The 14,948-nt window shown below is 51.2% G+C and overlaps 1 protein-coding gene across 4 annotated transcripts in view; it reads right to left on the minus strand.

The window, feature by feature from the left end:
• LOC144943416 (voltage-gated inwardly rectifying potassium channel KCNH6-like) overlaps positions 1 to 14,948 on the minus strand; it is a 139,742-nt gene that overhangs the window by 35,422 nt on the left and 89,372 nt on the right. For 2 of the 4 annotated variants that reach the window (XM_078870805.1, XM_078870804.1), the window contains exon 6: positions 12,242 to 12,474. In XM_078870805.1, coding sequence (XP_078726931.1) covers positions 12,242 to 12,474 — 233 coding nt within the window. Of the gene's footprint in view, positions 1 to 3,374; positions 3,962 to 12,241; positions 12,475 to 14,948 lie in introns of those variants that run through there. The other 2 variants (XM_078870807.1, XM_078870806.1) reach the window with 1 other exon arrangement.

The raw sequence follows: 14,948 nt of genomic DNA on the forward strand, positions 1-14,948 counted from the left end.
GGCTGAGATTTGTAAACGTAATTGGTGAGTGACACCGGGTGAACTGATTCTGCAGAGTATGAAAAAACTAAGAATAGGTTTTACCCTTTCTGGCAATAAAACAGGTGTTAAGATGTTCAAACACTAAATATAAACCTTTTGCAAGGAATCAAGTCTGCGTTAAGCACACGTACTCGTGGTGAACATGCAAACAGACATGCTCTGAATTTAGACTTAAAACTTTCGTGACTGCAGGAATTCATATTCTTGGTTCTTTCGGTAAAGTCACGTAGATAGAAAACTAAAATATAAATTGCTCTGATAATAGATGCATTACTAGCTTTACTACCCGGCATCGCCCGGGACTTGGATTCTTGTCTTGGATTAATAGACGGCCTAGGCGGAGGGTTGGGGGATGCATGACGTCAGCAGGCACACTGCGTGACGCTGCCGCATGCGGTGACATCACAGATGTGACGTCACCGCTCACTTGCCGTGCAAAATATATCCATTAATGCGCCACCCCCCCCCAAATACAACAGTCTATTTTTATACTTGTTGCATTGTGTATAGTCTGTAAGCTACCCACATGGTACATGTCAAGTTTGTTGCATGTTGGGAAGTATGCTAAACATTTCGAACAGACACACATTCACAAATTTCCCTTTTATATTTGTAGATATTTGAAACTGATTGGCCTACACCAGAGACGGTCTTCTTTAGGGCCAAGTCTCACCAGTGTCAGACCAGAGAACGCCAAAAGGCGAACAGCACAAAAGCAATGCCACCATCAGGGCATTTATAGCTCAGGATGAGCAGCCTCAACATGGTCCTTTGATTCTGCAGAGATTTACAAAATGAGCCGAGTGACGGAGGAGTCAATCCCAGCCTCTGACAAATTCCAACTCCCCACGCGCCCGTACGGGCAGACCAACAATTCCACTGGTGACTCGGCAGTCAGTCGGCTGGCATCTACACAGCAACCTGCAACCTCACACTGAGTGCAGGGAATTATCACTGCACGTTGCTGAAACTTCCACATCGATTGATTGTTTATTGCGTTGTCAACTCTATGAACTGTACAAAGGGTAAAGGTGCAGCCCTGCAATGTGTTGTTCATCCCGCTGCTGGCAGAAGGGTCTCCACTCGCGGCAGCTCTAGACAACCCTATCTCTATGTTAGTTGACATTCGTTCGCACCGTATGTATCCAGCCGTGCTAATCGGACAATATCAAGGGTATTTAGCCCACCCTTCCACGCTGGGCCAAGACAACGGTTTTGTAATCGGCGGCATATTACCCACCCCACACTTCACCCCACCACCACCACACGACCTGACATTGAACCCATTGGTACTGGCTGCGTGGACAGAGGCCCCCGGTAGAGGGGGCTTAAAATAATGCGTGGACCATTCCATCAGCGCCGGGAGATATAGAATCAAGCTGTCGAGCTCTACGTTGGCAGCCCAGCGCGTGATATAACCCTTGCACCACGGCCGACATCCAATGGATCCGTGTGGCCACTGGAACATCGATTAGTTACATTTTATTATATTTTACGACAAATGCGAATCCCGCCAACGCAGCCAGCCTCATGGGCAGCTGTGAAGTCATCGTCCTATCCTTCAGTGCATCGGACACAGCTGGATCCCGAGAGGTCTCGGGCACACGGAGTCTACTGGCACGTGGCACAATTGCTTTGCAGCGTCCGCCCAGATTAGCACGACCCGATTCATGGGAGGCAATGTTCTTGTTAGGGTTATTTTTATTGTACGTATTATGACGTATTATGACTGCGGTGAAGTCGCCAGTCGCCGTGACCACGATTGTCCTCATCGTCATACTTGTGGAGTCATCATCACCGGCATCAGCAGCAGCCCTCCCTGCCCGCTGAGCCCTCCCTGCCCGCTGAGCCCTCCCTGCCCGCGGCACGCGTCACGGCATGGGGGGAGCGGGGCCCTGTGATGGTAGCGAAGCGAACGACGTCACTGGCAGCTCGGGAGGGTAACCTTCAAGTGAGTTTTGATAATGCCTCCCCCCCACGGAGTGTGCGAATCAGCAACGTTACCGCAGCGAGTTGTGCTTTTCACGACGTTAGTTTTTTTTTAATTTGTGCTGATAAAGGTAAAAAGTACCTCTCCTGCTTAACCACCCAATTCTATTTACGCGATCTAACCCAAAGCACCTTTATTATGGACATATACTGGACGTTACCCAACCACAAGCGACCCACCAAAATCGCTAACTGCGGTGAACCCATTCTTACTGCCCGGTGGCACCAATCGCATCAACTGGCGCGCCTCGTACGTTCAGTGCGCTCACCGCTCCACCGTAGCACCATCCCCAAAACATAGCGACATCAACTAAAACAATTTTATAATAGTACGCAAATTAAAATGTAACGAGAATGCGGCATTATATGTAAGCACGTTTTTTGTTGTTGCTTGGCTTTGTACGGAATAACTTTCTCGTCTGCTTGTAAATCTGTCCCAGGGATACCACCGCTAGTCAGCTATTGTCCTACAGATCGGGCTGTCAAATGCACGGCTGCGTCACTGCTCTCGTGGCTGCAGAGGACGGCGCTGGCTACCATCGGCGGCACTGCAGCCAGTGGTGGAAACTCCACGTGTCTATGGCTGGCACCAGTCTACCCTCATGCGACAAACACCGACAATTCTATTTTACAGGATCTATGATCGTTTTTACAATATCTGTAATCGGGTATACAAACGCTTGAACATTGTTGAATGCGGCAAACCCCTGACACCGTGAAGATGCAACGCCTACTATTCTCATACCCGATGCTGCAAACTCAAAACTGTTCACGTAACTCCAAGCCACGGACAGAATAGACATTGTCAATCAATGCAAAGTTTGCTACAACTCACGTGCGATTGAAGGCTAAATATCGCATACAACCAAGTAGAGACGCAGTCTAGGGGCTGTTAAAATACTAAATAACAAACACACGTTCATGGTTGACTCTTTGAAACACAAGGCGATATACAAATGACTCCAATGATCACTCCACTGCCAAGTGAATAGTACACGCCGATATTAAGAATGCGCACACACATTAAGGCATTGGGTAAAACATCACTGGCAGGACTTTCAGAACCGGTCCTGAGCTTATGCTGAGGCTTAGCGGAGTAGCTTAAGCGTCACAATTCATCGCATCGGATCAGCAGCATTGGATCACGATCCAAAGGCAACTCTGCACCGGTATCGACATTCAGATGTCTCCATCAACAGAGTTAGGTTTGCTTCAACCAATGCCGACAAAACTACGCGATGTTTGAGTAAGAGACGGCTCTCTTGTAAAGCTGCAGACACACGCGGCGCGATGTCTCGACACAGAACGCAGTCGGCACGATGCGAGTCGCCTGCGGTACTCACCTCCTGGGTGACGAGGCTGGAGGCATGAGAGCGCTTCTTCTGCTGCTGCTGCGGCTCCAGTAGCTCGTCACTCTCTCCCAGTAGCCCGTCACTCTCTCCCAATAACCCGTGACTCTCTCTCAGTACCCCGTGACTCTCTCCCAGTAGCCCGTCACTCTCTCCCAATAACCCGTCACTCTCTCCCAATAACCCGTGACTCTCTCCCAGTAGTTCGTGACTCTCTCCCAGGAGGCCGTGACGCTCACCCACTAACCCGTGACTCTCTCCCAGGAGCCCGTCACTTTCTCCCAATAACCCGTGACTCTCTCCCAGTAGCCCGTGACTCTCTCCCAGTAGCCCGTGACTCTCTCCCAGGAGCTTGTGACTCTCTCCCAGTAGCCCGTGACGCTCACCCACTAACTCGTGACTCTCTCCCAGGAGCCCGTGACTCTCTCCCAGGAGCCCGTGGCTCCCACCCACTAACCCGCGATTCCCACCCATCTCCTTCCAATCCGGATCCATCTCCTCTCATGGCCCTGCGCTCGTGCGAGACGCCGCCACGGCGAGACGAGGCGCACCGCCGCCCATTCCCTCCGCCTCGTCTGGGACCCTCTCACCACCACCACCTCCCCCCACCACCTCCCACCCACCACCACCACCTCCCCCCACCACCTCCCCCCACCACCTCTCACCACCCACCTCTCACCACCACCAGGACCCCACAAAGTGACGGCGGTCCCAAAAGCTGCTGCTGAGTTTGCTCAGCCGCTCTCACCCCCTCTCCCCCTCCCTCTACGGATGCCGCACAAGCTCTCACTCGCTCTCCCTCGCTCTCCCTCCCGTGCCACGCACCCTCGTGGGAGATGCTTCACATGCTCATTCTGACATCATGCGAGGGGAGTTGAATAACAATCGATAAATAATAGAGGGAGCCCATCGCCACATGCCACTCGCGCCATCGGCGACGGCTGCCGCCTACAAATAACCCAAAGTGAAGCTGCGTTACCGACACGCTGTGGTGATGCCGTCACAGACACGTGCGTGTGTGTGCGTCTGTGCGTGTGCCAGATTTACCTCGTTTACCCATCATGTACTTAGACTGCGCTTTTATCAATGCGGTGAAAATTCGCCCGTGAACTCATCTAACGACTCTGGCGCAAGGAGGCAACCTCGAGAGAGAGAGAGAGAAGCAATCTGTGGGAGACGCAAGGGGGGACTTCACCACGCAGCTCCGACACAAAACAACGAGTTGATAACTTTCGTTCCCGGGTACCACTGCGGCTCCCCCTGTACCACCCCCTGCTCCACCCCGCGGCTCCCCCTACTCCACCCCGCGGCTCCCCGGTGGACGCTGCCCCGCTGTCCCTGTGCTCCCGTCTCTCGGACTCCGAATGGACAGCAGCAGCAGCAGCGCCCGTCCCGTCCAGTCTCCGTCCACGGCGTACAAGAAAAATCAAACCCCGCAAACAGTTTTCCACTCGTAAGCGTGACGCACACGCGGAGAGCTCCCGTTGAATTGACAGGGGGATTGACGAGGCTTTGATTTTAGAAAAAAAAAATTCTATAAAAAGGCATCAGCCACCCCCCTCCCTCCTCCACGACCCCCCCCCCCCGCTAACGACAATTGGTCGCAAATCGAGAGCCTCCCTGTCTAATCATCTTACGGGCGATTCCTTCGCATGGCTGGTACGGATTAGAGACGGGGAGCCCAGTGGCACTGATGTGGAGCGACATGAATTCACTGTGTGTGTGTGGTTAAGCTTACCTCGTGTTCAAACCAGTTTGCCTTTTGGGTATTAAACGATTCAGCTGGCACGCAGAGCCCGGGCCGTGTCTTGTCAACGCAACTACTCGAGTCCGTGAATGTGAAATGCGATTACAAAAGAGATATGCACGTAAACGTTAAATCCCGATATGGCATTGTTTGGTATTATTAGAACGCCGTCAAATAATGCACGAAAACAAAGAAGGCTCTGTATATATTTGTGTGTTTTTCATAACGGGTGGACGAAGCGAACATTACTTTAAATATTGGAAATTATACCACACAATTGACGTTTATTGCCCTGCACATGACAAATGCTGCACAACAATCGTTTCCAAGGCCGTGGTTCAACCATGAGTGATGTTTCGCCGCCAAGAGCATAATGAATGCATCGCGACGGGCGCTTGGAAGATCTTCGGAGGACTCGGGAAAAAAAATATCTGCCGGCATTATTCATGTCTCCATTAAGTTACATCCAGCATTTGTTTAAATCTCCTGGTGTTTTCTTTGCAGGGCCATAAAAAACTAATTTCCCATCACTCACGAATGTCGGTCGAGGACATAACAGCAACACCCACTGACGTCCACTGTAAACCACACTGCTACCACCATGCACATCGCCTTCGGCAGGGAGCTGCAGTCAATGTCATCATCATTATCAGCTATGATCTATACACTGCTAGACGAAGGCCATCTCGAGCTAAAGGTCATCTGTGGCGTGTTTCCTCATTTCATTAATTTTCACCAACTGGTGTCGTCCATCAGATCTCCTGGCGCGGCAGGAGTAACAATGGGGCAAGTGTATTACAACTCGCTTGTACCCGCCAGGGTTCGCCGCGTGTGCTGGGGTCACGTGTGGGGACCTTAGCGCCCTCCGAGGCGTCTGTCTGGCTAAGGCCATGGGCCTTCCAGTCGGGGGGCATTCTCCAGAGCTACGGCGGCAGGGGCGCGAGAGAGACATTGCAGGGCTGCGGCTTCACATGCTACCTGTGTGGCACGGTTGGCTACGTACGGTGCGAAAGAAGTTCAACACACGTGCAATGCGTTTGGTCACTTGTGACAGATCTTCTCTCGTGACGGCGAGGGGCGGTCAACTGGAACCGCAGCTGACTATCAACGCGACGGCCGCTGCTTTGTGGAATTGACGAGAGCTCTGTGGACACTGAATGGCGACGAGAACCCCAACTGCGAATGAGCGACGCTGAACGCTGCAAAGTTTTCGCGGAATCCTCCTCGCCCGACAGCGGCCTCATTATCGGTGTTTCACGGCGCCTCGGCGCTCGAGGGATTGGGGGGGCAGTGCTGGATGAAGCTAGTGCGGGGCCTGTAGCATATGTTATAAAGGGGCCCTAAATATAAAAAACACATGAATATTAAAACGCAACATTTTTACTTGCATAGTAAAGTAATTGTATTTTTTAATTTGCTATTCAGCCACATAATACGACAAATCGCTAACCTTAAACACCCAGTCGTTCATGAAAGTTGAAGGCAGTATAGTACTATAGTAATAGAGCAAGTGCAGAATCACTGAACCGGAATTGATCGCTTGAAAGCATTTAGCGCGGGGCCCTTCAAAGTGCGGGGCCCGTCGCTACATATGTAGCTACTTTTGCTATTCGGGCTGCCCCGGCCCGCTCGTCGTCCCAAAGGGCCGATTCCAAACACTGCGGAGGCGAGAGGGGCGAGCGATCTGGCGGGGGAACCGCCCCCCCCCAACCCCCCCCCCTGGCCGTGAGCGTCACAGCCATTTGGATCTTCTCTGGGGGGGGGGGGGGGGCAACTCCAACTCGCACCACGTGGCCCAGGCAATCGGCCACAAGCTGAGCTCGCGCGGCAAAACAAGAACATCAACAACAAGCAACAACACAAAGACCAGGACAATTCTAGATTTGAAGTTTTCGTGACTGCAAGGATCCATACTCGTTGGTTCTCTCGGTAAAGTCACGTAGGTGAAAAAATTAAATAATAAATAAATTAATTAAATCACGACGTTTCGATTGCAACACAAGCAATCATCATCAGGTGTGACAACCACAGCAAGAACATGTTTTACTGAAGTGGGAGAGATGCCGGAGTTAAGGGGTTTATATAAGTCAGAGGGCGGTGAGGGGGGATAAGGGGAGGGGGAGCGCTGCGTGTGCGCTAGGGACTGGGACGTGAGACTGGGCGGGGGGGGGAGTGTTCGTTCAGGTGCAGGCCCTGCAATGTTTTTTTTTTCTCATACCACTGCTGGTGAGAGGGTCTTGTCTGGAGGGAGAAATAGAAGGCCCATCTTTTACTTCCCTGCAGCCTTGCACCCCTTTGGTTCTCAATCATTAAATAAATGCACAATGTTAGCGAATGCAAGAGTATCTGTGCCCACGTGCCTAAGTTGTGTTTCGATGATTTTCCTTCTAAAAACAATGCGGCCATGCCTCGCACCCCAATAAAGGGCCTCTCGCACCTCCAGGGGGTGCAGGGTGCACCCCAGGGTCAAGAGGCGCCGCACGAGGGGGTATCTTGGCCTAATCTTCCACGGTGGCCACATCCGATTAGCACGGCTCGCTACGTATGTATGTTGAACTTCTTTCACAGCCTCCGTAGCCAAACTAATTCCACTATTTAACAATTAAAAAATATAATATACAATAAAATAAGGTGCCTTGGTCTCTGAACAAAGTCTGCAGCGTCCCGGCGTTTGGCTCTTTCCACTGCCCGTGTGTGGCTCCCGAGTGCCGCGGGCAGGTGCTCTGCACGGTGCCGTCACCCGCATCAAAGAGCGTCGAGCCGACGCCGTGCGCCTCCCAGCACGGCCGTGTGTCCCGTGCCGACGCGTCCGAGTTACGTCACCGCACTATTCGTGCCCGTGGGCGTGCGCGAGAAATACGTTTGCCTTGCGGGTCATGTCCAGAGGATGTGCCAGCTATTTGTCTCGATAGATAATTGGCAAGTGTCCGCCCGTCACGCTCTGCATCTCCCAAACGGTACGTGGGAGGAAAACGTACACAGAGTTGTGCAATAGGTCTGTATATATACGTCACATCTCTCTATATATAAACATTGCTTCATGTTTAAATGAACACGATGAAACAAGCAAAAAAACATTGATCTGTTGGGCATGGCACAGGTCCGCAGCCCCCTCGCACTCTGAAGCCCCCAGTCATTCATGATAGAGCTTTTTGTGGGTTAGATCGCGTGAATATATAAATGTGTCGTTAAAACCCGCCACCACCCGACACAGCCAACTAGTAAGGATTGTCACGTAAACAGAACGTGCCAATTCGTCACTAGTACAGCACTAACCGGTGTGTTGGAGAGCCAAGCCACAACATTAACAATCTGAGTACGACGTTTCGCCAGTAATTACAACCAGCTTCATCAGGCGACAGCCAGATTTACTAGTTGGCTGTGTCGGGTGGTGGGGGGTTTTAACGACACATTTATATATTTACGCGAACTAACCCAAAACCTCTATTATGGATGATATTGGTTACGAAAGCCTCCTACGTGTTAATACCCAGTCAACCTTTGCTCAGCGGGAGGTCGCTCATTCTCCTTTGCTGCCCCCACAGCCTGCAACTCCCGTCCGCCCGTCGTCTGTGCTGTCCATGTGTAGCCCAGGCTCATCACCCGTTGATTATCTTCTGGCAATTACCATTTTTTCTTGAGAAATTAGTGTTGGGGATACACACACATCTCCTTCTCTAAGTGATGCACGTCCCACTATTTGGCATGGTGTGGTTGCATTTAGACGAAGTATAAAATCTCAATCCTGCTTTCATTGTATTGCATGATTTGCAGCTTAAATCAGAGCTATACAGCCAAAGCAAATGTCAACGCATTAATTCGTCGTGAAGTCGATGTTTGGGCCACCGTGTATATCCATGACATGGCCCGATTCCGTAAAGGATCACTGTCGGTGATGTGTGAAAGGTTCGAGGTGGCCAAGTGGCTCAGAGCATGGAGACCCTGGGTTTGAATCCAGGTTTCAACCGCAACGCGATTCATCCGCTCTCTCAAGCGAAGCCAGTTTCATAGTTTTAGCTCGGTCGACAATGACTACCCAAGACATTTGACAAATTCAGTTTGATGTTTCGCTCAAATTGCCTAAATTCCAGCTCGGATTTGGATTTAATCGACACGGGACAAACACTTTGCACGAGGGGGGGGGGGGGGGGGGGTCCCAGCGTGGATGAAGAGGCCGAGTGAAGTGGATTGAGAAGAAGTTCTGTGAGGGGTCATCTTTCGGGGCCTTTGTCTGACACAGGGCGATGCACTGCCAGCTTCCGGAGTTGCACTTGCACAGGTCTTTGTCTTAGGGTACGACACCAGTGACTCAATCAGAATATCATTTTGGAAACAAAATATAAAACATTGCTGTCAAATTGAAAAGTGTTTACAGCACGGATGAGCATAATGCACGCTTATAGTATTACAGCAATCTACACGCATAGCGCTATTACGTCTGTATGTGCATGGTCTCTATTAGATGGAGGTATTGACTTTGCTCCTGAATCAGGTTTTTTACACATATAGCACTGAATGCGTAAGGCACCATCGCCCTCTGCTGACAGAATTGCAATTTTACACGCGTATCGGTCCATCGTGCGATGTAGATACATTCGCCTGTACCCTGGGAGCCTCAGCTGGGTCTCGTGACTCGCTATCCGACGGGAGCTGCCAGGTTTTCGTAGCAGTCAGCGATGATGGCTACACACATCATATTTGAATTAAGTGATTCTCGAGTAATTGTATTGTTTTAGTTTAGCAAACTTGGACCATCACGCTGGCACGCAATGTTTCCACTCTTGCGAATTACGGCACGGGGGGATCTTTGACGTCCACTGTGCAGCAGACGGCGCCGACTATTGTTACGCTTCGTACACACACCGCGGTATAATCCAGCGCGGCTGTTGGATTTCGAACCGGGAAACCTCTGCGACGAGCGGCGAACGGCTCAACCGCTTGGCCGCGTCTCCTAGGGGATGCTTTCAGAGCCAGGACACAACCTTTGACCGCGCGGTCCCTCGTGAGCACAGCGCACGCCACCAGCAGCGCGCACGGGCCACGCTTCGCGCGCTACCGGACGAGCATTGATTCATAGCCCCCTGCAAATTGATGGATTTTTTTTCCATCAATTGAGTTATTTTGGTCACCAGTTTAAATATATATTGGCTGCAGGGAGTCGTGAGCATTGGGTGTTTGTGTGCATGCATACGTGTATGTGTGTGTGTCTCTATATGTGTGGGTGGAGTGGTAGTGTCGTAGTTAGCAGGGTGCACTACACACCCGACGAGGCGAGTTCGATTCCCACCCACAGCCAACACCGGTGAAGAATGATCTGAAACGGTGCTGGGCCTTCCCCAGGTCGACTCCGCCTCAAATGAATACCTGGTGCGGTGTGTGAACATTGCTACTCGGGAGACAAAGGCGGCCGGGCGTGGTGATGGCCACCCACCCAATCATGTGCCATGCCGAGCTTCACAGTTCGCGAACAGCACATGCCCCAAAAGTCAGTGAATGCTACACGAGGGATCTTTATCTTGTCTTTGTGGTATGCGTTGTGCTTCTTGTGCCAACCGTGTTGTGTGTCACAGCCTTCTCGTGTTTCCCAAATTCTGCCTCGGGGACGGCGTCGAAGCCACGCGAAACGAATCGCGATTGTTTACCATGTCCGCACGCGTGCGCGTGGTGAGGCTCGAGAGGCACAAAGAGAGAGACGAGAGAGATCCTCATGGAACGACGAGACAATGATCATCCATCTCCATTTGCACGCACGCACGACGCTTCACCAGGTAAATCTACCTGTGCGGATGCGACGCGCGCGCGCGAGCGATGCAACACGAGCCAGGGTATTGTGTGCCCCCTTTGTTTATCTGTGCACCACGGTTGTTGATGCAGAGAGGCCTGTTTACTCGAACAATACTCAATAGACATCCTCCTGCTGCTATCGCGGACGTATTATATTGCGACAATGAGCCCTGTGCGGGGCCACTACCACGTGCATGGCTTCTGCTGCTGCTGCTGCTGCGTAATTTCATCGGTAGTTTTCTGCCAACACGGAACGCCATATGTTCCTCGCGTGCAGTATTCCCATGCACGTCTGCCGCTCCGTGTGCAACATTCTGCTTACTGGGTAACACAATCAAACTGCAATTTTCGCTAATGGCACGATGAAATTAAATTACTCACAAATGGAAAACAAAATGTAATTGAAGAATGATTGATTGCGTTGGGCTTGTAAAGTATAAAATGTAAAATAAAAATCACGTTAGTGGACATGCCCGACACTTCGTTTCGTTAACAGTGTCACGGAGTCCCGAGACACACATTTGCAGAAACTTACCGCTTGAGATATTTGGTCCATTCCTTGTTCTAATCACGATGGCCTCCCCAAGCTGAAAGGGTGATTTGACAATCCTTTACTCATGTTCCTAGGTTTGTCAAAGTACGTTACCGTATTTATTTACCCAGGAATGCCTCACTCGCCGAGTCTCGGTAGTAGGTTTTAAGGGGGTCTCGCCAAGGTACGCAGTAGGGGGCGATGTTGCTCTAATTTTCCATCGAGGATTTTGTATTTTGGCCAAATGTGGACCGTGACGCTGGCACACATGGGCGACTATTTTTCAGACGTCATCGGATCTTGTACACTCGCATGTGAAGCAGATGAATGTTTAACGTGCCCGCCACAGTATTAACCAGGGCTGCCCTGGAGTGCTAACCGCGGACCTCTGCTACCAGCTGTAAAACGTGCTGGCGCTCTAAACTATTAAAAAAATGTTCCCCGGGCAAGGCCCACTGAGCAATAGAGCTGTTTCTTTCAGAAGCTACCTGGCCAAAAATGATACCTCAACGAAGTGGCCTGTCACGTGGAAATGTATAGTAGGAGCCAAAAACTCTAAACGCGTGTTTTTTAAATGCGGAGGGAAAACCCGGAGGACCCGGAGAAAAATCCATACGACCACGGGGAGAGCATGCAAACTCATAATATACGGCAAACTCCAGGGTCGGGATCGAGCCCACAACCTCCTGTATACCAGGCGAGGTAGTTAACATCTCCCAGCCACCGTGGCGCTCGACCCTGCTACTTGCGACGCAGCGCCCAACCGCACGGTGCAGGCGCGCCACGTCGCTCGCTCACCTGCGTGACCTTCTCGGTGACGTTCTGCGTTCGCTCCTTGACGCGCGGGGCGATGAGGCGGCGCTCCGAGGTGGGCGGCGACACGGGCGAGGCGCCCGTGTGCAGCTCGGCCAAGTTGAGCGTGAGCTGCGGGAGTTTGCTCAGCGCCCGGTAGCGCATCAGGTCCGAGTCGGACGTCGAGTTGAGCAGCGGCGGCTTCACGTGGTTGCCCGTGCCGCCCTCCGCCGCCCCCACTTTGGCACGGGCCAGAGCAGCGGCAGTAGGCGGGGGCGGGCGGGGGGGCATTGAAAATGTGAACGAGAAACGAGAAACGCGTGAGTGGAACTGAGCGAGGCGCAGACTGGTGGTGGGGTCACGTGATCCGCAGGCCGAACCAGCCGTCCAGGATCATTCTTGCACTAATTATGTTTTAGCGGCCTTAAAATCATACAAAGCAATACAATTCGGAGCTTAACTGCAATGCAAGTTCACGTATTTGCATCTTGTTAATTTTACACGCTTGCATTGGTTGTTACGATACAATCGCTGTATTGCAGCATCTGAACGCTGATAATTAATGGATAGATACAAAATAATTCTGAACATGAAATGGAACATTGCCCCAGTTGCCATTAAAACCATTTCGTGGATTGGAAGGGCGCCAATTCGTTTTTTTTGCAAATTAACTTATACTTAATTATAATTATGAATAACCAAGGGATAACACTTCCGTCCATGTAAACAAACGCACAATACATCTGAGCGTAATTGAAATTAATTTTTTTGTCTTTATTCGTTTTAAAAAATGTTGCATGAACTAACAATGTTAATTGCATTATAATAACATCATACGCATCTCTAATAGGTTAAATTAATATTGCAGGGTGCAAACTGCACATTTTAATCGGAGCACTGATTAGAACGGACGACCTCAAGCCGCAAAAACTCAAGGCCCGTTATTGTTCACGTCCATTACGGAAGAGGTGAAACAAAAAACAATAAACCAAACACGACCCGTTTGGTCTCGGCGGAGTGCGACGCGTGCGGAAAGTGGGAGCCGCTCACTCGCCAACTCCGCTCTCGCGCGGACGCCGCCGGCACGCCGCTTCACGGAGTCGGCCACGTACGGTGCGAAAGAAGTCCGACATTGTGCGTGCAGAGCGCTCGCAACTGCGTTTCGATAAGACGTTGAAACAACAACAACGATACGAACGGGAACGTGAGTCAGTGGAAAGGCTGGCTGCAGGCGCAGGGGCGTGAACGCGGACCACGCGAAGGCCAATAGCGAGGGACTGCCATGCGCGGTGCGGGGAGACGAACGGCACGAGTTTCACTCGTCGGCTACGATGATGGCATCACGACACAGTGGCTAGTAGAAGAATCACTTTGTGGCTAAAAGGATGCTGCTTTTTCTTCTGCTTTCAAATTAACTTGTAATCAATGAAAAATAATCGTAATAATAATAATCAATAATCTACTCCTGTACCTTGTAATTTACCACCCCCAGGATGGTGACCGCTGTGAGCAGTGGCTTGTGCGCAATGAAGTGTCCTAGCGCGGATGGCACGGGCCCTGGTGCAAGGGGATGCAATGGGGGCCTCCGACCTATTCCCTCTCCTCTCGGCAGCCCGGCGCCTGGGCCCCTCGGAGCCGTGGGTGCAGGCGGCGCAGCTGCACCGCCTGCACACTCCATTGCCACGCCACAGCAGCCGCAGGCGCTTCTCATCACGCCCCCCCCGACTGTATCCAAAACCTCAACACACTCGTCAATAACTCCCCTACCGTCTGCGTGTAATCGGCGACGTTTCTTCAGAGCACACAGATGACGCTGTGCACGAGGGCGATTTGGGGCAGAGTTCGTGGCGAGTGTGTTGCACGTCGTTGTGCTTGTGCACTGCTGGCAGCACCGTGTGAGGAATGAATGTCCGAATGTTTTAAATGTCATGATCTGGAAACCTTTGGTCGTGTTTGCGCCAACAAAAACGGCCCGTCGGCAGATGTCTTATCACAAAGCATTTCTGCAAAGCCGCGAACGAAGGTTAATTAAGGGTGGCGACAACATTTGTGTTGTTGGTCTTGGGGGAAATAGGCCAAGAGGCAGAACGACGCTGCTTGAAGACTTCACTAGAAGGAGTCTATCGAGTGAAATGAAGGAGACAGCTGAAGATCACAAGAACGTAGGGACACGACGAGGGTTACAGACGAGGGAGGGGGGCATCCTGCTGAACCAAGGAGCTTGCTGGGTTTGTTTGTCGCGATATTGATCACGAATCCCATCAAGGCGTTTGTTGAAAAGTCCCCCGGTGAATCAGCTTCCACAACTCTGCCCGTTCCAGCCTCCCACATCTCTTTATAAATATATAAATAAACATCCTCGTAATTTTTATTCTGAATTTTCCTACACGATGCTTCGACTCGGACAGGACGGAAGGAGCTGCTCGAGCCAAAGAACTGTCGAGTGAAGAAGAGAGAGAGAGAGACTCTTTTATCTCGGTCCACTCCGCACGTTCAAGTTCCTCCATAGAAGTCGCTGAGGCAAATCAGCGTGCGCTCCAGTCTGTGTGGATGGTACTTGGGGTTCCAGTTGACTGATTGTCTTCTCCTTGTCAAATCATAATTTCTCGCCCTTCCTTTGCAAAATAATTTTGTCACGTTTTTTAATGTTTACGACCGATTCCTGTAACGTGTACCGATATTCGCCGCCTGTATCGCGAGCTGTGTAACCACG

The sequence above is a fragment of the Lampetra fluviatilis genome, chromosome 31 (genome assembly GCF_964198595.1).
Source record: "Lampetra fluviatilis chromosome 31, kcLamFluv1.1, whole genome shotgun sequence".
In the NCBI taxonomy this organism is placed as follows: Eukaryota; Metazoa; Chordata; class Hyperoartia; order Petromyzontiformes; family Petromyzontidae; genus Lampetra; species Lampetra fluviatilis.